The 26,640-nt window shown below is 45.8% G+C and overlaps 4 protein-coding genes across 6 annotated transcripts; 3 read left to right on the forward strand and 1 right to left on the reverse strand.

Moving 5' to 3' along the window:
* The first annotated feature begins 63 nt into the window (after positions 1-63).
* LOC111071221 (patj homolog) lies at positions 64-3,494 on the forward strand. Its single transcript, XM_022362438.2, is given in 3 exon segments — positions 64-1,365; positions 1,367-1,984; positions 2,053-3,494. Coding segments are annotated over 3 exon segments (2,661 nt in total). The 5' UTR covers positions 64-408; the 3' UTR covers positions 3,139-3,494.
* On the reverse strand, positions 3,425-4,104 carry LOC111071226 (protein JTB). Its single transcript, XM_022362446.2, has one exon. It carries the CDS (start codon positions 4,028-4,030, stop codon positions 3,572-3,574), a length of 459 nt encoding a protein of 152 aa, XP_022218138.2. The 5' UTR covers positions 4,031-4,104; the 3' UTR covers positions 3,425-3,571.
* Positions 4,105-4,114: 10 nt separating this feature from the next.
* LOC111071222 (AF4/FMR2 family member lilli) lies at positions 4,115-7,685 on the forward strand. 3 transcript variants are annotated; one of them, XM_022362439.2, is made up of 4 exons: positions 4,115-4,448; positions 4,643-4,777; positions 6,308-6,973; positions 7,040-7,685. In XM_022362439.2, the coding sequence occupies exons 1-4, from the start codon at positions 4,331-4,333 to the stop codon at positions 7,441-7,443; spliced, it is 1,323 nt and encodes a 440-aa protein (XP_022218131.2). In that variant the 5' UTR covers positions 4,115-4,330; the 3' UTR covers positions 7,444-7,685. The 3 variants fall into 3 exon arrangements, with proteins under 3 accessions (XP_022218131.2, XP_022218133.2, XP_022218134.2); XM_022362441.2 differs by lacking the exons at positions 6,308-6,973; positions 7,040-7,685 and adding exons at positions 5,014-5,625; positions 5,692-6,245 and having other exon boundaries at positions 4,130-4,448; XM_022362442.2 differs by lacking the exons at positions 4,115-4,448; positions 4,643-4,777; positions 6,308-6,973; positions 7,040-7,685 and adding exons at positions 4,865-4,950; positions 5,014-5,625; positions 5,692-6,266.
* A 3,727-nt stretch (positions 7,686-11,412) lies between these two features.
* Positions 11,413-25,309, forward strand: LOC111071153 (transcription elongation regulator 1). The gene is made up of 5 exons (XM_022362322.2): positions 11,413-11,679; positions 13,988-14,042; positions 23,842-24,044; positions 24,127-24,430; positions 24,748-25,309. The coding sequence occupies exons 2-5, from the start codon at positions 14,040-14,042 to the stop codon at positions 25,162-25,164; spliced, it is 927 nt and encodes a 308-aa protein (XP_022218014.2). The 5' UTR covers positions 11,413-11,679; positions 13,988-14,039; the 3' UTR covers positions 25,165-25,309.
* Positions 25,310-26,640: the final 1,331 nt, after the last annotated feature.

Raw genomic sequence — 26,640 nt, forward strand, 5'->3', positions numbered from 1 at the left:
TGCCAAAAACAAAGTTCATTAGTGAACCAGTTCGTATGCCTCAACCAGTTCCGCGCAAGAGCGACTAGTTCAGGTGCTGGCGAACGGCAGACAACATTCCATCTAGACATGCATTTTGTGGGATAATTAAAAATCAATTGCAAAAGCAGCGCATAACAAGGCCCATTTGAGCAGTGTGAAATCTATTGGAGAACGTGGAGCCACACATTGAGAAGCGAACAGTGACGCACCGAGTGAGGTTCGGTAGCTGCTCCACTTACGATTCGATTGCCCTTTTTTGTACATACCACGGACAAAGTGTGCCAACAGCACACGCCCCCCTTCCACCAACGAATCGAAACAAAACGGAAGTAGAATACGCTCCAGTGGCTGCAGCAGGCCGCGCCCAAAAGTGGAACACCAACGACCATGCATCTGAGTGCAGACATTTCCAGCGCTTTGCAGCAAATCGAGGCCGTCAAAAAGGGCATCGACGAGAGCGATGACCCCAAGCTGCAAATGCAGACGGCGGAGAGCCTGAACACCATTCTGGGCATCCTGCAGGACCCCGTCTTCCGCACCATTGTCCACGTGCAGGACTCTCTCTCCGAGCTGAACGCCCAGCTGGGCCAGCATCCGTCCATGCTGCCCAACGATTTCGATATCGATGTGGCTGGCAATCTGGTCCTTAGCCTGAACGGCGGCGAGGTGATGTACGACTTTGACGACCAACAGTCCATATCGGCCACCACCAGATCGCCAAACTCGCACTCGGCGCCCGGCAGTCCGGACAAGTCCACGGGCGAGGAGCAGCGTCCCCAGAGCCAGAACTCCAAGACGGCGGCTGGAGCGGATCTGTACGCCACGGACTATGCCCAGATCCAGGCCATCGAGTTGGTCAACGATGGCACGGGCCTGGGATTCGGCATCATTGGAGCGAGGAGTTCGGGTGTGATTGTCAAGACAATACTGCCTGGCGGCGTGGCGGATAGGGACGGACGCCTTCGCTCTGGAGATCATATCCTGCAAATTGGAGACGTGAACCTGCACGAGATGGTCTCGGAGCAGGTGGCTGCCGTGCTGCGTCAGTCGGGGACCCATGTCCGTCTCGTTGTGGCCCGTCCCATCGAGCAAAATGTGCCAACACCTCAGTATGCCTTAGAGCCGGGCTGTGCGGTCGTTCCGACGCGTGTTCTCGTCGATCCTGCCGAGCTGGAGCGCTACCTTATCTCCACCGGATATCCGGAGATCTTTGGCGAGAGCTCCACAGCTTCCACGCCGCAGACCACGACGGAAGACGATCGCTTTGTGTACCGCGGCGAGACGTCAATGCTCATCGATCCGACCATCGATCTGGAGGAGCTGCTGGCCCTGCCCGAAACGGAAAAAGCTGCAGGTGGAGCTGAAAAAGGACGCCAACGGCTTGGGCATCACCATTGCCGGCTACGTGTGCGAGAAGGAGGAGCTGTCGGGCATCTTTGTGAAGAGCGTCTCGCCGGGATCAGCGGCCGATCTGAGTGGACGCATCCGAGTCAACGATCGCATCATCGAGGTGGACGGGCAGTCCCTGCAGGGCTACTCCAATCACCAGGCGGTCGAACTGCTCAAGAAGTCTGGCCAGGTGGTTAACCTACGACTGGAACGCTATCTGCGTGGTCCCAAGTACGAGCAACTGCAACAGGCCATCGCTGCCAACGACAAACTGCCATCCAGTGCCCCAGGCACACCCTCTCGGGCGCCACTGCCCACACCCGTGGGCACCACCACATCCTCTGCATCGGCCACCACAACACCCTCCCGCAGCCTCACCCGAGAGCTGGAAGATGAAGCCCTGCCAGCGCCGGAGGCTTTCATGACCACTCCGCCATCGACGACCGCAATGACCACGACGACCACGCTGAGTACGTTCGGTGCGGGAAAGCAGCTGGTGGCTGTCAGGGATTCCCTGGATGGCTCCACGAAGATTATACCCACGGATGTTGTGCCCCTAGCCGACAAACTCGAGGTGAGTCATCTCTAGAATGCAATACGCTGAAGGAACATTTAGAAACGCTTTTTTTCATTGTGCTGCAGGCGCCGGTGCATGCCAAGAATGGTGCCGTCATCACACGTCACAAGTATTATACGGATCCGGAGCTCACCGACGAGGCGGAAACGGAAATCATTCGCAAGTGGCAGAAGATTGTCGGCTCCGATGTGGAGGTTATTGTGGCACAAATCAAAAAGTTTGCCGTCGGCGGCCTGGGCATCTCGCTGGAGGGAACCGTCGATGTGGAGGGTGGACGCGAGGTGCGACCCCACCACTACATACGCTCCATTCTGCCCGACGGTCCGGTGGGCGTTAATGCGGTGCTCCGTTCCGGCGACGAGCTGCTGGAGGTCAATGGCGAGCGTCTGCTGGGCATGAATCATTTGGAGGTGGTGGCCATATTGAAGGAGCTGCCGCTGGATGTGCGCATGGTGTGCGGCCGCAACAAGAACACCTCCCTGCTGCCCTTCTCCGACGACACCCTGAAGAAGCTGAGCAATAACTTTGAGAATCTGTTGCCTGCCACGGATCGCCTGGTGAAGGCCAAGTCCGATGGCAGCTTGGCCACCGCTGGCTCTGTGGCCGACGCCGATTCGGTGGCCGCTGCTGCCAACTCGTTCACCAAGCTGAAATCGCGCTCCTTGGAGCCACTGACCGGACTGGCCATGTGGTCATCAAATCCGCAAATCATCGAACTGGTCAAGGGAGACCGCGGCCTGGGCTTCTCTATACTGGACTACCAGGATCCGCTGGACCCCAATGACACACTGATTGTCATCCGTTCCCTGGTGCCGGGAGGCGTGGCCCAGTTGGACGGACGTCTGATTCCAGGCGATCGCTTGCTGTTTGTCAATTCCATTAATCTCGAGAACGCCTCACTGGACCAGGCCGTGCAGGCCCTGAAGGGTGCTTCCAAGGGAGTGGTGCGCATCGGCGTGGCCAAACCACTGCCCATGACGGACAACTCGCTGAAGGCGTGCAGCAATGCGAGCACCACCAGCGAGGAGACACTGGAGGCGCAAATGTCGCCGCCACCGCCACCGCCAGCCTTGCCCACAGTGGCACCACCAGCGATGCCAACGGCTGCCAAGGGCGTGGAGCCCGACCTAATACCCGACTGGCGCAATTGAAGTGGCCGCCGCAAGTGTTACCGGGCGGGTATTAAACTGCAATCGATCAAAGAAATTCCCATATTTGGGTGTTTTAACAATCCAAAAAGATGTCTTGCAGGTATCCGAATATTGTTATTAACGAATCAAAATGTTATACATATTATTAGCACCAAATTGTGTTGACCAGATGCGCCGCCCCACCGCCCACCAAATGCGGGAGTGTGGTGGCGTCATCGTCCTACCCCTGCCACAAACAAGCATTCCACAACTTGCAATATTTTCCCTCTAGTATTAGCGAAATGAATTTTAACAAGGTATTTCAAGTGTATAATGTACTTAATACTACAAATTAAATAATGTATGTACCTTCCCCACATCCACTGAGTATCATCAATCAATCAATCGTTCAATTGGCAGCGGCGGCAGCGGGAGCGGCGGCAACTACTCCGCGCTACTGCACCCGGTTCAGCTGTCGTTCAATCTTCAGGTAGGTTCTGCGGGACAGCACTCGATCCCTGGCATAGCCAATGAGGTAGCTAAGCACGCCCAGCACAAAGCAGGCACACTCGAACTTGATGAAGTTGTGCTGCTCGATGAGGGCCACACGGTCGCAGCTCTTGGTCACAATTTCGCCGCTCTTGCAGCGTAGCAACTCCTTGTAGTGGGTGTGTATGCAGACGCCCAAACTCCGGCTCACAATGTCGAACTCCGAGCAAGGATGACACTCCTGGACCACTGTATACGGTTCGTGGCGCCAGCAAGTCGAATTGTTTTCGATCAGGAACTGCTGCTCTCTCCTGCGAGGACCTTCAGCTGCGTAGCGGGATTCTATGATGAGCACCAGTATGGTCACGACTGTGAGGGCGCCCAGACCCAGTACCATATGGTATCTTTGGCAATTTTCGAGCATTTTCGTTTGTTTTTGTTATTATTAATAACTAAAATTAGAGATGACAAATGAACGTGCTTGTGGGCTGCTAAAGAGTGCTGTAAAATGCCAACGCGGCGCAGTGTTGACACTTGACATTTTGCAGCACGGCTCACGACAGTTTGACGTTTCTTTGCCATCCCTAATCACGCTGTTTACGAACGAGTAAAACATGCAAACGAAGGAAGGGACAGAGAGACCAAAACAATTACGGAAGATAACCACAAAAAGAACGTGGAAAATTTATGAAAAACTGTGAAAATCGTGTGTGGCGCATTGAAAATGGTGCTGCGGTCGGGCATTATAATTCCGTTTCAGTTTCGCGACACAAAGAAGCTGCTCATGATTGGCGTGCCCGAGGAGAATCGAAATCTTAACATATGGGACCTGAAGAACGTTGGTAAGCATATTTCGATAGCTGGATGGGATGGCTGCGCCCTGGATGGGGATGGATGGGGCGGGCGGCCACGGACAAGTCAGGTCGTAAAACTTAATTGCATTGCCCTCCGAGTCTGTGTGTATAGCAGAGTGGCGGCGACGAGCATAGTCCCCCCCCGAAATGGTTATACAAATAATATTTGTTGCATTTTCCAGTGCGTGCCGCCTTCGGGATATACAATTTCGAGTTTCGCAACAAGAAAATTGGCTTTAACATACCCGACGAGCTGTTGCTGCACTATCTGGCCCAAAGGCACGACCTTACCAATTTCGTTATAGAAATCAGTCAAGGTAAATACTCACATGTATAGCGTATAGCAGCTAAGCCGCGTTTCAATTAGCGTTTAAGCGACTCGGAGTCAAGAAACCCCAAAACCATATATATATATATATATATGTATCTATGTATAGATCAGATCTGTTGTGTATATATAGACGCGGCAGCCGTAAACGTGCTTTTGCTTGTAAGTCTATGGAAATTTGCCATTTGTAATAAAACCCAAATTGTAAAATGCTTCCCTTTGCAGCCCTCGACGATGGTCATGCCAAGGAGATGCTGTCCTATGAGCCCTCGTGCTCGATGGCTGTTCTGAAGCAGCAGCAGCAGCAACAGCAGCAGCAGCATCATCCTCTGCAGCACCATGTGCCACTGCCGCAGCGTTCGAGTGAGAGTGCCTCCCATCACACGCACGACTATGTGCCCACCTCGCAGCCAAATTCGCCAGCATTGGGCGTGTGCCATGAGCCAGTGGATTCGCCACTGGAGCAGCAGGCCAACACCTCCAGCTCAGATCATGCGGATAGCTCCCAGAAGCTGCGCCTCACACAAACCTATGCGGAGCGAACGCCCGAATCGCTGACGCAGTCCATCGATCCCATGGACATCATACCCAAAGCGGAGTCCGAGTCGGAGGTGGACCGGATAGCAAGGGCGTCTCGGTTTCTGGCGCGGCAAGAGCATCATCACCAGCAGCAGCAGCAGCAGCAACAGCATCAGCAACAGCAGGCAGCCGCACTGCAGCACGCGTTGCCGGCCCAGCAAATCTTTCCGAACTACACGCACAGTTTGCCGCCAATGAATGCGCCGAATCCCTCACAGCAGTCGCCCTACACGCCGGGGCTGATGAGTCGGTTTAGAAGTGAGAGCAACATCTGTCCTTGTTCCCTGACCAATGCCTAATCAAACTGCATATTTTCCTTTAAAGAACGTGGCGAACGCATGTCCAAGGATCAAAAAGAGCTGTATGTGAAATTCTTCGAGGACAATCCCTGCATGCTGTCGAACCATCGTCGGCATGATGGCCTCACCGAACCGCTGTGGGCGAAATTGGCGCACATGCTGAACAGTGTGCCGCAGGGCGCTGTAAAGAATGTGGAGGACTGGAAGCAGACGTTCGATGCCTGGCGCTATCGCATTTTCATGTACACACGCTACAACTCCAAGCTGAGCATGTCGGAGACGAGTGATCCGAAGAACTTTAAGCCGCTCACTGCCACCGATCAGAAGGCCTATGCCATGTGGACAAGCCACAAGCACATAGCACCGCAGGACTATGAGAAAATGGATCTGTTTGTGCCTCTGGACGAGGCCACAACGGCCACCAACAGCTACGATTATTGATTTGGGATCTGCAATGTGCAATATACAAAACTGTTAATGTGTACTTTAACTAATGCTAAGCGCAAAATACAATATGTTTAAGCTAAAACTACAAAACAAACGCCAAGGCACATCGCCTGACATCTTCATTGTCTAGTTCTTAGAATCGCTGTGCGCTGTGCGCTGTGCAACTGTTTTAATGTTATGCTTTCCTCTTGCAGTGTACGATGTGGCTTTGGATAGCTACGTCTTGAATCGGCAGTGCCGTTGCGCGGAACAGAAAATACTGAACGACTCGCCCACACCGGAGGAGCCCACGAACCTATGCCAGCCCAGCAGCGTATTGGAAACAACAACCACTCCCATTTTGGCCATGCCACCCTGCGAGGACGAGGAGCACGAGGAGAGCATGAAATACCGCGTCGACAAGGCAAGCAGCAGTGGAGCGGCCTCGGCGGATCTGGGTATGCCCGCCTATGAGGCCTGCAGCCCGAAGATGGACTACGATACACAGGACGAGCTGCCGGATTCGCCGCATTCACAGCAGCTGCCACCACCGCCATTGCCTTTGCCATCGGCCTTGCCGTTGCCACCGCCACCAACCTCCCATCATCATCAGTTGCAACATCAGCAGCAGCAGCAGCAGCACGAGGAAGAGCAGCAGCAGCTGCTTCAGGAGCGCATCCAGCACGAGTACATGATACAGCAGCAGCAACAACATCAGCACTTGCAGCAGCAGCAACAGCATTTGGCCCTGCTGCAGCAGCAGCAGCAAGAGGAACAGCAACAGCAGCAGCAGCAGGCAGCCGCGGGAGGGCACGCTTTGCCAGCCCCACAGCAGGTCTTCAGCATGGCCCATGGCCAGACTACCAGCAATAACATTCGACGTAAGTGGAGTCCCCGCGCGATTCTCAATATCCATGTGTCGTATTGTATTGTAATGTATTCCACAGAACGCAAGGAACGCATGTCTAAGCGACAGAAAGAACTCTACGTGCACTTTCTGCAGCAACATCAGTTCATCAACGATCATCGGCGCAACGATCCCGTGCTGGATCCCTACTGGATGAAGCTGGCCAATCTGTTGAATGCGGTGCCCCAGGGCGCCATCAAGCATGTGACCGAGTGGAAACAGACCTTCGACAATTGGCGCTACCGCATCTTTCTCTACGCACGCTACAACTCCAAGCTGCAGGACGAGGAGGCACAGAATCCGCGCAACTTCAAGCCCCTGACACGCACCGACAAGCAGGCCTATATCATGTGGATACGCAATCCGGATACGGCGCCCCCCGATCTGGACAAAATGCGGAATGTCTTCTGCAATCTGGAGGAGACCACGGCGCAGCAGGATTAGCGGCGACCGGATATGGAACGTCTCCACCAATTGCCATTGTCGTAGTTCATAAATATGGCACACATATATTGTTTATTTTTTTCGTCTATTTTTTTGTCTTTCCTGGTTTCAATCGTCGTTAACTGTGTATATTGTGTATGTATGTATTTGTTTTTCCTGTTTCGGGGAATGCATTTTACTTTAATTTGTCATTGTTATGCTGATATAAATATTAAAAATGTGTGTGTGTTTTTTTTTTTTGAACCAAGCTCTAATTATAGTCGAAATATGCAGCTGATTATTTTTAGCATCGGGTGGGAAGTTCATTTGCCTGATGTTTTGCATATGGTATGTGAAATGAACCTTAATGCTGAACAGGTTATGAAATTATTAAATTCAATTGATTTCATTTGATTGTTGTTCTCGGATTTATTCAACTCAAAAAAGCGGCAGACGGATGGGAAGGCTTACATCATGCGCTGGTAAGGATATCGAATCTGATAAGTTGTACCGTAACCCCCCCCCTCGCTGCGAATGAATGGTGGCCTTGATGTATTGACTTATGTTTTGTGCTCTGGGGCCAAACTCCTTTCAGAACCAGCTCAGCTCCATTTGCTTTGTGCTACCACTCCACATCTCTACGAGTCTCTGTCTCTCCATATCTCCATATGGTCTAGACACCCACACACACACACCCCGCCTCGTACTCGTATTCGTATCGTATCGTATCGCATGTGTTGATTAATTTGTTGCCAGCGGCTGTACAGCATCCATCCAATATGTGTGGCTTGTACTTGTCGCTAATCCCTCGACCATTAATTATACGTTCAATCATATCCGATACGCTTAATGCAGCGACAAACACTCGACAGCCGGTTGACGGCTTTCGAGGGCGGGGGATCCAATCCAATACCAAGTTTCATTGGCAAAATCCCGATAATAATTCCTTCTTTTGCTTTCTGCAAATTAGTTCCACTGTTTGTTGAACCTGAAATTGATACTGCGACTGTGAGATCTGAACCTGAAATTTTGTCTGTCTGCCTGCCTGCCTGCCTGCCTGCTGTAACCTGTAGCTGTATCTGAAAAGGGAGCCCACCAATCGATTAACATATTGTTAATTAAAAGAAATTACTTTGGGTTTGGCTTTGGCTTTGGCAGTGGCTGTGGCTGTGACTGACTGTGGCTTTCAATGTGGGGGCTTTTGTCTTGTGCCGTCGATTATATTTTATCTTCTGATTAAATTGCAATTTATCATAAATTGTTGCACTTAATTGTGTGCAAATGCAGTTGGAAATCTCGTTTTAATAATAACACCAACAAATGAATTGAATTGAAATGAAATGTGTGTGTTACATAAACAACTAATTTAAACGAGCGTATCAGCTTTGGAGATATTGCAAATGACTCGTAAACGTGCTCCACTCCGCAGTACTCCCTTGTCTGTTATCTGCTGCGTTTCCAATAACCAACCCCATTCCTCATAGAGATAAATGCGAACCGAAGTCTCATTGCTGGGTTAGCTGGGTTATTAGCTGTGACTTTTTGCGGCTGTTCGCTTGGATTGTTCTCTGGTCTCTAGTCTCTGGCATACTCTGTTGCAGTCAGTCAGCCGTTCAATATCAATATTTCAGTGTTTGGAATTTGCATATTCGTAGGCCGTCAAAGGCGACCACGACAACAACAATCCCAACCCCCACAGTGTGGTAGGTGGTAGGTGACGCTGCCTTTCATTGCACATTTGTATGAATTATGACAGGTGGGGGAAAACAATGCGAATCTTGGTAGCGTAGCCTGTCGAACGAACGTTCTCGTTCATGTTTAATGCATTGCCGCCGCAACTCTGTCACCGTAACGGTAATCGTATATAGGGTACAGGGTTGCCGAGTACATTCGGTATAGAACTGAAACCAGAAAAAAAAAAAACATGAGAAACGATCTTCAGAACTGGGTGGAGTTTGATTCCAATAAAGATACGACTAGATCTCCCAGCCCAGTTTCAATCCAATCCAATCCAATCACTCGCTCTGAGCCAGAGCCGTGCGAGGTACTACCCGTAAAATTACCATATATTAACCGCTCACTTTCAATACCAATTTATCAAAATTATCAAATCCGATTTGGCTGCGTCCGCTGGCTTTGCCGAAAAATTCTCCCACACTCTCACCCAAAATAAAAATAAAGACCAGCAGCCAGTCAGAGTTTAGCCCAAACAAAAAAAAAATAGACTGAAAACTTCACCAGATCAATCATAAAGACATACAAAAATGCTGTAAAAACGATCAAAACACCATAAAAGCGATAATAATCTTTTGTAAGACCTGTTTTGCCCAGCACTGATCTGTGAGTTGTGCCAGAGTTAGGAGCCGGAGCGCCGCCTCCCGCCAACCCAAGTCCCACCACACCATGGCATGGACCTCTAAACAGCACAGCACAGCACAGACCCAGACCAGACCAAAGGCAACTTGTCAAACCCAAGTGATCTTAGCAGACATTTCTGTTGATTTACTATTCGAGAATGAAAGATACGACATACATACATACATACATACATACACACATAATGGCAAAAACTTGTGTATGCTAATCAATGGTCCAGTTGATTGATATGCCATTTTAATTACGTTTACAATTTAATTGACCTGAACTATCGCGCCTGACCAAAAGAATCACTTAAATTAATTTTTGTTGTATCTTAATGAGGAAACAAATCCTCGCCCCAAGCCCAAGCTCAAGCTCAAAGCCAAAGCCAAAGCTCTCTTGCCTGTATTTGCATTAAAAATTGCTCTGAACTCATAAAATAAAATTAAATATATGCAAAATACACAAATATTTTGCATTAACATTAGGCAGTCGATAATGAGTGGACTGCATGTCGGACATGCTGCAAGTTGGAGCTCATTAACTTGGCCAAGCAATAAAATCAGTTGAATCGGTTGACATCCAATCAAATTGATGGGGACAACCACTCCACGCCACGCCACTCCACGCCACTTCACTCCACTCCATGTTCACGCGGGAGTGTGTGTGTGTAGGCTGCTTTGAAATGTTTAATGAAAGAAATTAAAATATGTCAGCCTTCAGCTCATGCGTAAAGACCTGACTATATCCGATTTCAATGTCGCTCACGTAATCGCTCTCTGTAATGTGAGTCAAGTGCGGTTGGAGTACAGCTACAAGTGTGAGTACGAGTGTGAGAGTGCCTCTGTGTGAGCGTTATCACTGACTGATTTGTTAAAAGAGGTCAGGGATGCCCACCCACACCTATACCATGCCCAAAGATGTGACTAAAAAGAGCTAAGAGGTTTTTCCAATCTTTTTTATGAGAGGGTGGTCTTACTTTAGGCACCCAAATCCCCAAATAATATACAAAAAGTCTGTAAGAACGAAAATATTTAAAAGGGGAAATCCCCAAGCTCAACAGACTTATTGGGGGTTTCGTTCCCCATTCCTGCTAAGCTACGTCATAAATATCTTTAAAATTATCATTTATTATTTATTAAAATATATATTTGAGTATTTATTTATACACTTTACGCATTGAACCACACTTATATTATATATATATGGTTTTTATAATTATTAATTTAACTTTTGTTATGAACATTTGAACGGGGGAATCCTGCTGTGCCACTTCATAAATATCTTTAAAATTATCATTAATTTTCAATTAAATTTCATATTTGTGAGTATTAATTTATAGTCGTTACTCATCTAACAGCATTTATATGGTTTAAATATCAAAACAAAAATCAATTAAATTATTTGTTCAACATTTAGCTGCAGACCAGCAGCATGTTGTGCAGCCACAGCCAGCAGCAGCAGCAGCCGGAAGCGGCCCTAGCAACAATGTTGCTGGCGGAAAACAAGCTCTCTGGCAACATTTTTGCAAAGCGAAACAAAAAGCGAACAAAACAGCGGCGCTCCTCTTGGGGTCGAGCTGTGGAGTTCGGCCATGGGGCTCGGGCTGGGGGTTCGGGCTGTGGGTTCGGGCTGTTGTTCGGTCTTGGGGTTCGTTCGCGAAACCAGCTGATGACCAGATGGAGGCGCCCGACGAAAATGAAAAACCGGGAGACGGAGACTTTGTGCTGATGCTACCACATTCGCTGCTTTCAGTGCGGCCCGGGTCTTCCAACTGTTTTGTCACGCCTTAGCGCTAACTCCGGTTCAAAGATACTCGCAACTTGCAACAGCAGCAGCAGCAGCTTGCCCTACCCATAGCAGGAGATACTACTCGTCCATCCATCTGTAACCAGCAAAGTATGTGCCGCCGTGTCAATGGATGATGCAAAAGCCTCGAAACAAACAAAACCCGTGTTAACCATTCGCAATTGTGAGGTTCTCGTGAAGTGCTAAAAATAAAAAAAAAACCATATACGACACTCCAAAAACCAATAAAAAAAAGGAGTACGAAACAAGAAACAAAAGACTTGGGCAACAAACTTGCGTGCAGCAATGCAGACAATTTATAGCCTGCAGGCTCTCCTCCCAATCCAAAACTTCGACTCTGACTTGGACTACGCCTCCGAGTGGGTCTGCGGCTGCCGTCACAGGCGTGTTAAATTTATGCAAATAAATAAATCAATTCCAAAAGAGATAAATAAAAAATTGAAGGCGTTTTTTCCAGCCATTTTGTGGCACGCACTGCAACAAAACATTTGTCAAATAAAATAACCAAAAATCGAATCTGAAGGAAAAATCAGTTTACTAGAAACGCCATAAATTAAACTATTCGCCCATGAATCTTTCATCTGGCCAACAAAATAAAAAGGAAGAGAAGGGAAAACTCAACTGAAAATACAAAATATAAAATTGGTTAAGTGCTTGTTGCCTTGTTAAATGCAACAACATTGAAATGACTGAAATAAAAGGCCATAATGCATGCTAACTATATAATAGGAGATATGTACACTCGTATTATATGTACTTACACTTATAGTTTATTTGGTTTCATCTACATATGCCTTATAGCTTTTTCTCCTTTTTTAATGTGCCGGAAACATTTTCTTAGATAATTGTGGGTACTTGAAGTTGGGTGTTGCCCACCCATGACTATGAATATGACTATGAATATGTATAAAAAACCAAGCAATAGCGAGAGAGCAAAGTGTGATTATAAAAACCTTGTTAATTTGCACAAATTGGTTTCGCGTTTTTGTCAAGAGTTGAACCTCATAAAGTGATGCTGAGAGTTTTGCTTTTGTTTTGTTATGGACAGACGACGTAATAAATTGAATACCGTGCCGCATTCTCAGCTAGTTTATCTGCAATATATAAAAATTTAAATTAAATTTATGCGCAAGAGCCTAAGAGCCCCACTTAAGGTTACGAGTACACCTCGAAAACGGGTTTTCGACTGATTCTAGGCTGCGATTAGTGCGTGACCTCCAGCCCAAAGTTTCGGCTACGTTCCTCCAGCACTGATAACTCTGAGGCGTTCACACATCATGCTTCTATATAGTCACGTTCCGAGTGTTAGCCGTGACATGGGCTCGCGTTGTCGTTGGCGTGGCCTGCGTCTGCTTCTGGGCCTGATCTGCGTCTGCATCAGCGTCTGGGTCTGGCTCTGGCTCTGGCGCTGGCGGTGGCTCGTAAACCACATACAAGCACGCCTTCTTCAAAAAGACACAGTCTCAGGGATATTTACGATGCCAAAACGAAAGAGTTAGCCGACTCACTTAAAATGCGTGGCATGTGGCTCACATTTGGCTACATATTTGCGACACTGCTGGGTTGGTTCGCGGACCAAAAAGAAAAAAACCGACCGCAAGACCCCAAAGGCAATTGAAAATTACTCGTACCTTAAATTTTCAAGAAAATGGACATTTAAATTGGTTCCAATGTTTACGCATGCGCGACAGATCGTGTCTTTTGCCAGCGACTAGGTCGTCGTCGTCGTCGTCGGTCCGTCATTCGGTCATGTAGTCACCCCCGCCATCAATGGACACCGCCCAAAAGTAGTGTCCGTTTTCTGTTATCAGGCTGCCCCTGTCCATTTGTGGAGCGAATTTCGGTCGCGATCTCGCTCTCGATACCCTAATGTGCGCTGCCATTGGACGGACCGACTGGCACTTGGCAATTGAGACGCCAAACTGACATCGTCATCGCCATCGCCAACACAATCAGCGCCAAAAAATCCAAAAAGAAAAAAAAAATAACCATTCACTAGGGTCCAACTAAGTAATGGGATTGCATAATGGAAGGCGGCGGTAGCGGGCCTCGGCCCGTTCCATTTGATATTTACCTTAAATCTGATTTGATATTATTGTCCCACATGTCATTCGATATGCCAGAGTCGTCTACAATTACCAGGCATCTGACGCGTCGCGTCTGTCTGTCTGTTTGGAGTGGAGTGGAGTGGGGAATGATGTTTGATTGAGGCTGACTGACCAGTCAGTCAGTCGATCGGTTGCTGGTTGCTGGCTGTTAGAAAAACTAATGCCAAATCTCTGTGAATATCTTAAACAACTTTCTGTGCATACTCGCATTGCGACCGACCCTCAAAGTGTTTTGTTTGTCAAATACGAAAATCACTTTTAAAAACATTTCAAATATAATATTTTTGCAGCTTCGATCGACTTAGAAGCTTCGAGTTTCATTTGAACACATCAAATTACAAAATGGTAAGTAATTTTCAATTATTATTTATATATATTGCCGTTTAGTAAATTGATTTCAAACACGTGTATGTCCCGCAATCAACTGCTGATTGTTTCTTTTGTGCTCTGGCTCAATCAAAGCGAATACAATATATTTATGCACATTTCGAATATTTGGTTTCTCACACATAATTTTTTGGAGTAAGTAATTAAATCGGTGTGCACACTGAACAACAGAAATTGTCACACACGCCAGGGAACTGCATTAATTAGGTATCAGGGCTCTGGCGTGTCATTGGACCTTGCCTCATCCTCATACTCGTATGGGGGGGAAGGGGAAGAGAAGTAAGGGTACTTATGGTTTGGAATTTACTTTATAATAAAATATTTTTGACATGTGTGAGAACATTTACTCGGATATATATAATGATTTCATTTCTTAAAAAGAATTCTCAATAATTTGGGGAAGTTCTCACGCCGATTTACAATTACAGAATAATTCTTAACATTTCTTCACTCAAGCTAACTTAAATATGTTATTAAATAAGACTAATAACAGCACTCTGGGTATTCCCTTAATTGCGGAAAGAACTCTTTAAAGAGAATTTGCTTTTCATTCATACTCGTGGCTGTGAGAACATTTCTACTCTTAAATAAGTAATTAAATAAATGCCCAAGTGGATTCCCATAATTTCTGTTAGCCCAAGGACAAGCCACAAACAAACAAACGTATGTCTATCTTTCTTTTGTTGTAAGTCAGCAATCGACAAGGCAATGACCCACAAAATCAGCTTGCTGCTGTGTGGTGTGTGGTGTGGTGGCTTGTCGTCAATTCTTATGTGTATTTATTCTGTACGCATCATTGTGTGCATATAGTATATTATTTTGTGGCAAGTTTGTTTAGGTAATGACTTTTGTGGCTTGTGTGGAGTCTGATGTCTCACCGGAAACGAAATTCGAACACACACCACACACACACTCACACTCGTCCGTATGGTCTTGGTGAAATCAGCGTCATTAATTGTCAAAATAAACGCCAGGCAAAAGGCAAAGGCACAAATACTTTGTGCAACATCATTTAAGTAATTAACGTATTCGATTATACATACATGTATGTATGTATATGTATATATTTGCTGATATAGCGCCCCCCCACCGCAGCGCACCGCAGACAAGCATAAGTATATTTATTAATATGCCATTTACTCATTTCATATTTTATTGTTAATTTTAAATGACTTCCTCAAACGCATCCAAAGATTCACATTCCAAATTGGAGTTGCATGATCTTCAGCTCCAAATTAAGAAAATATCATTAATATCGCTTTCAACACTTCTCAAAGGCCAAGCCAAGCCAAGTGATTTGTCATGCACTTACGGTTATCATTTTGATTGTAATTCAAATTTATCGCATTGGATTGACAAATATTTGGATCCGTACATAATGGTTAACAGCATTACATGCCCTGGCTAATGTTTATTTTATGCAGAAATGCCAACAAAGCACCTAATTATACAATTTAACAGGCGATTTTGGTTTGTTTGGAAAACAATCAATGTGAGGCTTTTGCTGCGGTTCAAAACTATAATTTTGTTCAACTCTAACGGTAGCACATTGACCTCCTGAACACAAATCCAATCGATCCATTGTCTTGGGCCCAGCGATGGAGTCCATTGTTTTGCACTCGATTGATTCGATTCGATTGGATTCGATTTGTTACGATTTATTTATTTTTTCTCCCCCCCCATTTTCACAACATTCCAGTCGAAAAGTTCAAAACACTTAACTGCCTGACAGGCATTAACTTTTGGGGTCTGTAACCACTGATTAGGCGTCTTGACTTGCAGTTGCGTTTGCAGATTTATGATTAGCGCCCAGGTTAGTCGGGGCCACCAAGCGAACCAAACCAAACCAAACGAACGACCGCGGCGAGACGCATTCGAGTGCCCTACTCAAAATGCAAGTTATTACGTCTCGAAGGTTTTTGTTTTTTTACTCAGTCTCGGTCTTTTTCCACTACTTTTCTCTCGTTTTTGCGAAACTGTGCCGCCCAAAATGCCAGAAATTCAATGAGCCTCTGCTATCGAGATGGAGTCAATCAACAGGCAACAGGCAACAAGGCAGCCAGGCAGCCAGGCAGCCAGGCAGCAGGCAGCCGAGTGGCCAGCATAAACCAGAAATGGGTAACACTGACAAAAACATTTGTTTACCCTGGGGCATACCCTAAGACTTATTTATGAAGATTGCAATCTAGCCTAGAATAATTGACAATTAACCAAAAATTCCTTAAACTGACAAAAAAGATTGATGAAATTTGCTTTCCAAGATTTCATTGGGTTAATGGAAGTGGAGTTCACTTTTGGCCAAATTCCAGAGAACATTCACAGCAGGCAGACTTTAATTATAAAGGTGTTAAATCCATAACTTTTTCAAGCATAGTTTCATTAAAAATATTTCCACTCGAAGCTAAGTTCATTGAGGACACTTCAGAGAGAAGCGGTTAACCTTCGTGATGCTGCCGCTGCTGCCACAGCTTCTGTGAACGCTTCTGTAAGGAGGTACATATTTAATTTGTCAATTTTTCGCGTTAATTAAAAGCCGGGCTGCCTACGCCCCTTGCATGTTCTGTCCGTAAGAGTGAAATCAGCTTTAGCCGCGAAAAAGGTCAAGTTTTCTGCTCCGTCAATTTTGGCTGGGAACGAACTGAACTGAACAATGACTGGGTCTTGTAAGTAGAATCATCCACCCACGCAGTCATTGCCATTGAGGTGAGGGATCTACGAGAAACAAGAAATTTGCTTATAAATATCGTAGATTCATCGCAAAATTTCATTAACCCCATTGAGCAGGTTCAAAATGCGCATTAATTGGCAGGCAGGCAGGCAGGGCAGGCCAGCATTTTGCCAACGTAATTGAAATCAACATGATGTCTACTTATATATTATTACCTTCTGGAATTTTTGTGTGTACCTTTTTATTTCGTCTCGTATTTTTTTTGCGCCAATTTATTTGGCTGATTGACTCCCACGTCTGGTTTGCTTATAAATTTTGGTTATTTGACTCGCAAATCATTTATTTTTATTTTTTTTTATTTGGTTTTGTTTGTTTGTTGGCCATCGATTTTTATCGACATTGTTGAATATTCTTTTGTTTTGGGCTGTGGACTTGACTTGGGCTGAACTTCGCAGCAAATAGCATGGGAACATTGTGGCAATTAATCAAAGTGCATAATCATACTTATGTATATTCGTTAGGGCTTGGAAAGTATGCAAATTAAATAGATATAGCCATAGATTGAACCATAGAAATCTCTATTGGGAAAGAGAGGGAAAGTTAAGGGGGTATTATTCTGCTATGTCAATGGCCCATTTACTGTCAAAAAATATATTTATGAAGCACCCTCAACGGGTTTCAACATTTTCATATCCATTCGGTTGGCAAACACTCGACTTAACTATGCAATAGCCAAAGTGTTGTTGGATGATGCTAGACATTCTAAAATGTGAGCAAATATGAAACACGAAGCCACCTTCACCGAAGCCAAGACAAATCGCTGCCAATCAACTATCATAATTCAAGACACATCTTCCAGCGATCCACCGACAAACACCAACAAGCCACCAATCCAGTGAGCCACCAGCCACCAATTCGCTGATCCACGCAGAGATCAAAGGGGCTGGCTTGTACGTTCTCCCCGCACAAGGTTAGGCCTGGTTGAGCTGCATGGCTTCTGACTGATGAGGAAGCTGGAATTGAATATTATTTTTGGTATGGTAAAGTGCCAAGCAAATGCAATGCAAAGCGAGTTTAATTATAGGCAAGAGAACAAAAAAGGAAGGCTAACTTTTGTGGCTCAAGTTTTGTGATACCCTTGCAGGTCTATATATTGTATGAAAACTCTTCCGGTAGCTGCAGGATAGGCGAGTAACAGAGAGCCGAGAGACTCGTCTGCCCTGCAAACTTCTGCTTAAAGTGCCCAGACACCCCCATGCAAGGGTATACAAATAAAAAAGAAAAGTAGTGCTCGCAAAAAATTGGCAAACAAATGCTTGAAGCGCTGGCGACAACATCACAAATTTAAACAAGTTTGCGCTGTGACAAATGAGCGCAGCCAAAAAGTAAAACGAAACTACATCTGGCATGGTGTGGCGGGGATCGGATTGAGCCACAAAATAATGGTCTGGCGTCAAAGAGCCATGTTCAAATTTAACGCCAGCTTTTTAATGCGCTCCGAGGGTGGCACCAAAGGGAGGCAGGCAGGTAGGCAGTACGGGGGGCGGGCGTGCGCTGCCACTGGCAATGTGCCATGTTGTCTGGTTGTTTTGTTCTCTGATTTATCAAGGCCGCTGCGAGTTAATTGATGGATGGTTTGCTGCGGTTGTTGCATTGAGTGAGCGACAATTTGCCAAGCCTTGAACTTCTCCGCCGCACCGCCTGATGAAGATGAAGATGGATATGCGAGTATGTACGAGTATGTATGACTGGAAAAACTGAAGCTGAATCTAAATCAAAAGCCGAGAGTGAATCTGAATCGGAATCGGAGGCTAGGCAAGCACTTTATATGCAAATGAGCCAGCGGCCAGATGGCCCGGTCAGCGTTGTAATAAAGCAGCTAATTACGTGACACGCTTCGGCTGTTCGACTTCAGGCAGATGAAGTCATTCTCCAAGTTGCTGCTGCTGTTGCTGTTGCTGCTGCTGCTGCTATTCTTAAACCCTTTATTTATGATTCTCGATTTGAGCGAAGGTCAGTCGTAGATGGAGACAGACTGGCAGACCGACGCGCCGGTCAGTCAGGCATATACCCGCGCCGCACTGTGCGGGTAGTTGGAGCCAGTTCAGTGATCTGCCGGATGTCTTCTCACGTTCTGCACCAGAACCCCATTAAGATGTAAAATTTACGATTAAGTTCGGACAAGAGATACACGTACACGGACTCGCGTAAGTGGAAAGCCAGATTTATGGATGATATTTTGCCGCTGACGCTGACGCGTTCGGCAGAGCACACACCCACCATCACATGTAGCTCCGACTTTGTTTGATTTGTGTACGAGTATGTGGCGGTGCTATGTAGTTACCAGACCATGCTTTTAATCTGCATTCTGGTGGTTCTTGTTCAAACGGAATAACGAGCTGATCAAACGGATGCTACACAGATGTGTGTAATCCACTGGAAAATCCATTTATATTTAAAGATCACTAAACAAAAAACATTTCATGCAATCTAACAATTATCAATTGTTGCGGATAAACTTCTTTGGAACATCTTATTTTGATTATTCACATTTGTTGCTCTTCTTTTGATCTTCTACTAATTAATATATGATATTCTTCATGGATGCTTTTGGTAATCTTTTGATGCATTGATACTTTTAATCCCCCTCTAATGCTTTTAACTGTTTCAATAGCATTATAAACGCTTTAATATAAAGAAGATCGTTGCAACAAATAATAAAATAAGCCGCTTATAGCTTGAGTAATCCATGCAAGATCTCCCACTACATGCAGTGTCCATTCTCCACACATTCTCCCCCATACTCGCATTGTGTGTTGAAAGCATTTTGATTGATGAATGAGCGGCTTTGCCCTTTACTTAACTCTCCTTTTCTTTCATTAATCAGATCGCTGTCACTGCTGCTCTTTGGTTTCTGTGGCTCTGAACTCCGTTAACCCCGATTCCTCAATAGACGAATCATTGACTTACTTTCATCGCCCCCATACACTAGAGCGAACGAGTGTTAATTTTCGGGGAATAACCATTTATCATATCCAGAGTCACAGGCGATTGTTCAGCTTCAACTTTTACCCGCATTGCGAAAAATGCAATTCACAAATGAAGGCTCGTAACGATCTAGCCCGAATATTCCCCAATATGTACAAGAAATACGATAAGCCATATTCATAATTAAATTGCAGTTTTACGGCCCGGCCCGCACGACCCACAAGCAGTATCCATCGATGGGTGTGGGGAGGATGGTGGATGGGGGATAGGGGATAGGGGAGTAGGTCGATTGGGGCTACCCCCATAAGCCCCATAAGCCAATATAAATTATTTCAATTAAGGCGTTTAAAAAATGATTATGGCATACTTATTATCGAATTACAATTTGAACACGCCAAATGCAAGCGTTAAAATTTGTCTGGCTTTTGTTTTTGAGCGATTCCATCGACTGGGACTGCGACTGGGAACTGGGAACTGGGACTGCGACTGGGACTGCCACAAGTACGAGTATCTCTGATAATGTTGTGCAATAAAAGAGATTTACTAGGCGACAGAGCCGCACCGCAAGCAGGCTGCACGGGAGATCTTAAGCGATTTGTCCAAGGGGCACAGCCACAGCTGCTTAGCCAGTGGTTAGCCACACCACAGACAGACAGGCAGACAGATAGACAGACAACAAGCTGGCTAAGGAGGCTGCTTTTCTTTCCATATTAAATTAAATCTAAGCTTGACCCAAAAAAATACATTTTGGGCTGCACAAAAATTTCGCAAAAATATTGTTTTTTTGACTAAGCACTTAATTTGAGCTTAGATCGGAAAACAAAGCAACCAACCAAAAAAAAAAACAAGAAACCTATAGCCAAGGCATAAAAAAAAAAAAAAAACTGCAGCCCGTTGCTGTTGCCGGCCGGGCCAGTCATTTGATAATAAATGATTATTTTCGTACTAAACTGCGTTAATCAAAGTTAATGATAATGCGGTGCAATGCCGTGGTCTGTAATGGATCGAGTGTGGTACGAGCGACGATTACGATTACGATTACGGTTACTTGCGCGGAGCTTTTATTGATTGTTTTTAATTAGTGAGCAGAATTTCGGTAAACGCCTCAGATCAAGCACGAGATCAAGATCGAGACGGAGCAGAGCAGAACAGAACAGAGCAGAGCAGAGCGGAAGGAGTGCCGCCCCATCCAATTAAGGCAACCCCACAAGAGGAGAGTCTGCCCCGGCCATTCCGGCAGTTCGTTCAACTGCAAGAAAACACTTTTGCAAACGTCGCAATTCATGGATTCATTGCGCCATAAAGATACCAGCCAGAAGAAAACTAGCAACACGCTTGGGCTGCTTTTGGCGGTTTCCTAGGGGGCGGCGACCCAGCTGGCGAGCTGGTTCTCTCAAGTTCAGGGTCTCGAGCCCATTTATGTCTGTCGGAAGTGACACGAACAACGAACAACCAGCAGCAGGGCGACCATTGTTACACAAATTCGAGTTTATGGCATCTCATGCTACTTAATAACAGCTCTTGTCAAACTGGAGCCATTAAAAGGCTTATGCCAAAGCCCCCCACACTCCATCCTCCACACTCCATCCTCCAGCTCCATCTCCATCTCCATTGAGATCACACTGAATAGCTGCTGCTGCTTCGAAAACATACATATTTCTTTTGACAACTATGATCGGGCAGATTTGCTGGCACATGAATCGAATTTTGACGTCATGCGCCAGAGCCTAACCTTAATGCTGGCTATGGCTGTGGATCGTGCCACGACGACTAATGCCAGCAATTATGATGCTCCCGACTGTAAGGCAAGCCTGTCGTCGGACGGTCTGGGGCTCGATTTGGCTAATTGATTGACGATTTTGCATTGACAAGTATTTATTTTGTTATGCACACGGCATAAGTACGAGTATTGGCATATAGCCAATGCGGGTTGCAGCAATACCCGTACTTGTTCGGGGCCCGTTCGGCTCTGTCCGTCCGTCTGCCTGTCCGTCTGTGTGTCATTGCTGTGTGCAATCATAAAAGCATGCTGAAATCAAGGCCACAATTTGACGATCGACGATCGATGCACACAGCACATGACAATTATTTTCGGGCTGCTTTTATTTATTTTTGCTTATTTTTTTTTTTTGGAGGGGTTACTCTACTTAACCGATTGGTGAAGTGAGTTTTTCAAGTCTCTCATAAGACATCATAAAAAAGTTGCAGCCAAAACAAGGCTAGCAATTGGTTTGCATGGAATCTTGTGTAACAAAAATAAATAAAATCGGTGGGCTTGCATGTCGCTGTCGGCAGGCATACAAATGCAGGCAGAGGGGAGTTGGAGATGGCAGTGGATAACGCGAATTTGCATGATGAAAAGAGAGCTTCAGATTATGCATATGGCCAGTAGGTTACTTTCCCGGCAAACAATTGAGTAATCTATAAATCTTTATAGATACATATAGCCAAGACCCAACCCGCCCCAAGTTCTTGCTAGTAAATTGCTTAATAAGGAAATAGTTAATGTACTTGATTCTACGTATCGTTGAAAGACCCAACCTACAATGTCAATGTCGTAAATCATTTGGCAAGAATGTTAGCCACTTACCAACTTCTAAATGGCAATACCTTTGTGGGAATACTTGTATCTGTACTTGTATCTATTCATCAGACTTCTCATCAGAGTTTCTTCCTCAAGAAAACTTTCAACAAACTTTGGTTGACATCTACATAACCTTTCGATGTGTATTTCCATTTTCCTGCCGTTCTAACAATCTTTCTTTTTAAGAACTTGACTAGAAAAGTGCCCATACCACGCACCATATATGAAACCTACCACTTACAAGTCAATCATATAGAAAACCACTCATATTTCAATGTACATATTTGTGCAGCTTTCAATCTATAGTATCATAACGCGAAAAACCACTCCCATGGCTTCCCCCAAGCGCCAAAATTTACCAGCTATTCAATGGAGGAATCTATAAATCTCTGATATTGATACCATTTTTGGCATTTACCTCTGCTGACAAATTTGTTGCCAGATGCCTGTCCTCCTTAGCGGGCAGTACACTAAATGCCAGCTATGACACAACGATTGACCAATCTTTGGAGTAAAGGTTTCGCCCGCTCCACACCACACCCGCTGCTGTTCCGCGTTGCCACACGTTTCGGGTGCGTTTTGTTGGCGCGGTGCGGCGCGGCACCGTAGACACTTCCTAATGGGTCATTAGTTAAGCAAACACCCAGACGGCAATAAAAATAACTACAAGGCAGTGCAGAATAATAAATAATGTCGCATTCTGCAGCGGGTTGCGTTGTGTTGCCTGTGTCCCATTGTAATCGATTTGAGAGTCGCAGAAAGAGCAGAACAGACCCGAGCCGAGCAGAGCCGAGCATAAAAAGTGTCAAACAATAACGAATCGCATTAAAATGGAATCGAAATGAATTGAATGTAATTAATCAACAATAAATCAATTATGCGAGCAAATGATTCAACAAAAGATTCAATTAACCCAACAAACAGTGGGCCCCATAAATATGTATATGTATATATATATAAATAATTATAATTCATAGGCGGTGCAAAGTGCCAAAGTGCAAGGCAATGGAGTAACAATTTCTTGGAACATTTCAGCACTTTTTCAACATTTAACTTCAAACAACAAATCAAGAAACAATTGAGGCTCTCTATTTATACAGAAACAGCTGCAGCGCATTGAACACTTGACATTGTTTTGGAATTGGTGATAGGGGGGTGAGGGAATTACTTGATGTAATTGCCATTATTACATACGAGACGCAACTCGAATCGAGTTCAAGTCCAGAGTGGAGTGTTGTGTCCCACAATTTGCCATGCGCCTATATAAAGCTTTTTTAATTAATATCGATGTGGTTTTCGATTTGTTTGTTGATAAGGTGAAGCGAGTTTTATGCGAAAGTAAAAAACACGCAAATTGAGATGAATTGGGGGCGGTTGAGGGGGTGGGGGGGGGGGGGGGCCACCTTTGAAGGCCGTTTGTTCACAGCCATGTAACAATTTGTCAAACACGATAATGCAAAGCACGATGAAGATTCTCCTTTGTAAGCCAGCTAAATGCGTTACTTGTTTTTTGGCAGCTCACTCCATGCCTGCTGCTAGTCACAGTCGCCAGCCTCGGCCTACAGACGCAGGCCATACGAGTGGACTGGGGCACGAACACGGGACCGATAGCGCCGCCGCCGCCACGAACCACGCCACAGCCGCCGCAGAAGCCGTACCGCGAGCCGGCGCCCGTCTGGGAGGATCAAACCAATGACACACCCAATCCCAATCCCTATGTGTAAGTGTAAGGGGGTAGAGAGAGAGTTCAGGAGGAGAATGGTAGTCTCACCTTTCGAACTGTTTGCCTTTCACTGTTTCAGGTACGTCTTGCCGCCGCCATCCCGTCCTCGCACCTGGGCCATACCCGCCGGACCCTATGCCCCACCCAACTACAACAATCTGCCGCCCAGGGGCAACTCCATCAACTATGGACAGCTGGCCAGCACGGTGTACGGTGCTGGAGTGACATCGGTGCCCGGACTGGCGGCACAGTATGTGCCCGGTGTGGGCATCAAGTACACGGCCATTGTGCTGCCCGACAAGCAGCAGGGCAAGTACAATGCGAAGACCAAGAAGTACAAGGCCTACGAGAAGGCGGCCAAGCATGCGTATCCCTGGAACTATGTAAGGCAATACGAGAGCCGCAAGCGGTATCTGCGCTACTGATATACATACACAAATACACCTACTGATATATACGTACACCTACCTGATATGCATTTAGATCTATATATTTAGAAATTGTACAAGAGATTAAAGCCCGAGCCTCACAAAAAAAAAACAAAACGAAAACACAAACCCCACGTGAAAAAATTGCTTTTGTAAATGCTTTTCTGCCACTCGTACACATCCCGCTCACTCTCCCTTTCACAATCATCTGCAATCATGTCCATGTCCATGTCCATGTCCATGTCATAATCGCATACATCATCTCGTTGCAGTTGCAGCAGCTGCCTGTGGAGGAGAAGGCCTTGGAGTGGCAGGCGCAGCTCGAGAAGCAGCTCGAAGAAGAGGCAGCAGCAGCACAGGCCCAGCAGCAGCAACAGCAGCAGGCTCTGCCTTCCAGTTCCTCAACAACATCAACTACAACTACTACTACAAGTACCACAACGCCAGCACCCAGCTCCAGTCCCAGCCCAACATCTGCCACATCAGACGCAGACACCAGCTCGACATCATCGGCAATACAGCCCACAACAATTGCCAATTACAAGGTGGCACACGAGAAGAGCGCCCACCTGAAGAAGCTCAGCAAGCAGAAGCGGCTCCACCAGCTGCATCTCGAGATGGAGAAGCAGAAGGAGAAGCTGGCCAAGAAGCAGGAGCAGGAGCTGCAAAACTCGTTACAGACCAGTTGAGCAGCGGGGCGGGCCAACAACAAAAAACAAAAAATAAAAGTGAAAAACAAAAAAATACACACGAAACAAAAGTTAAGCTTAAGACTTGCCCACAAAATGTTGTAAATAACTATTAATAAAGAAAACACCCCGTAATAAAACCTAATTGAAGCGATGCTAGAGTCGAACTTTCGACGATAAACCAAATGCTAATGGGGTAAATACTCGCAATGTTCAAGAAACCCTCTCATAGCGAATAGTGTGGAAAGAGAATTGTTTTGTAACTTTTATACGATCTTGGCGAAGTTCCCATAGAGCCATGGGGGAAGGAAAGATTATGTGTCAGTCAAAAATTACCCCTTTAGAGTCTCAGATCAAACAGAAAGAGCAACGAATCGTTTGTTCATTAAAATCAGTAATTACACACACTCAATGCACTCGTAAACGCTGTCGCATAAACTTACAACAATACAGCTTGGCCCTAAATATAATCCACTATTGCCCCGGGTACAGGCTTTCGGCGAAACACAAAAGACTTAGGCAACGAACTAGAGGCGGCAGGGAGCATGTGTGTGTGTGTGTGTGTGTGTGTGCCAAGAGAGCGTGAGTGAGATGGCGCCTAAAGTGTCTTTTAATTGCCTCCAGGGGTCACAACAAAAAGGTCAAACGGGACAAGGTGAGCTGTCAAATGGAATAACGGAGCCCCGGCCCCACTGATTGGCACTTTCTTGAGCGACTTTTCATAGCCTACGGGCACACGAAACTCGGCAAAGGCAAAAAAGCAAGCCAAGCCAGCCAGCCGAAAGACAACCCCTGGCAATTAGCCAGAGTGCAATTAGCAGTGTCGTTGAACGGCAGCCGCTGGGCCATCATTTACCGCTGATCATAGAGCGGCCTGTGATCGCAGACCCGGACCCTGACCACCAGACGTCAAAGGCAACAGCAGCAGCAGCAGCGGCAACAGCAGTACTAGTACCCCAGCCATGGAAACAATATAATTAGCACGAAATATTGAACCAACAAAAATACAATAATTCGTTTTTTAACTGCACCTTAAATATATGAAATATATTCGTACAGTTTTTTTTTTTTTTTTTCGGTTTTGTGCCGTTAACAGTGGCTTGGATTGTCAACGGGTTTTATGAGCATGTTTGCTTACGTTTAATGGCTCGCCGCCTGCCACAGATACAACTCAACAATAGCCCCGGACGGTGTTCATTAATTATAATTAAGCTCGAAATGCATGGCTCGAAAAGTGAGCCAACATCAGCTCAGCAGCTGAGCAGGCACACTAACCAAATACTAAATTAAAGGTAATTTGCTTCAAGCTTAAAGTGTTTGTGAAGTTAAATTAGGAAGGGGAAAATGGGGGATGTGAATTAAATTGAAGTTATGTTCTCCCATGGTCTCCCACTTATAACTCTTCAAATAAAACCTCAGTTCACTGCCAAATTATTCATTCACGTTGATTAATTTACTATCTGAAATTATGTATGT

Source organism: Drosophila obscura, unplaced genomic scaffold, assembly GCF_018151105.1.
Source record: "Drosophila obscura isolate BZ-5 IFL unplaced genomic scaffold, ASM1815110v1 contig_1, whole genome shotgun sequence".
NCBI classification, from domain to species: domain Eukaryota; kingdom Metazoa; phylum Arthropoda; class Insecta; order Diptera; family Drosophilidae; genus Drosophila; species Drosophila obscura.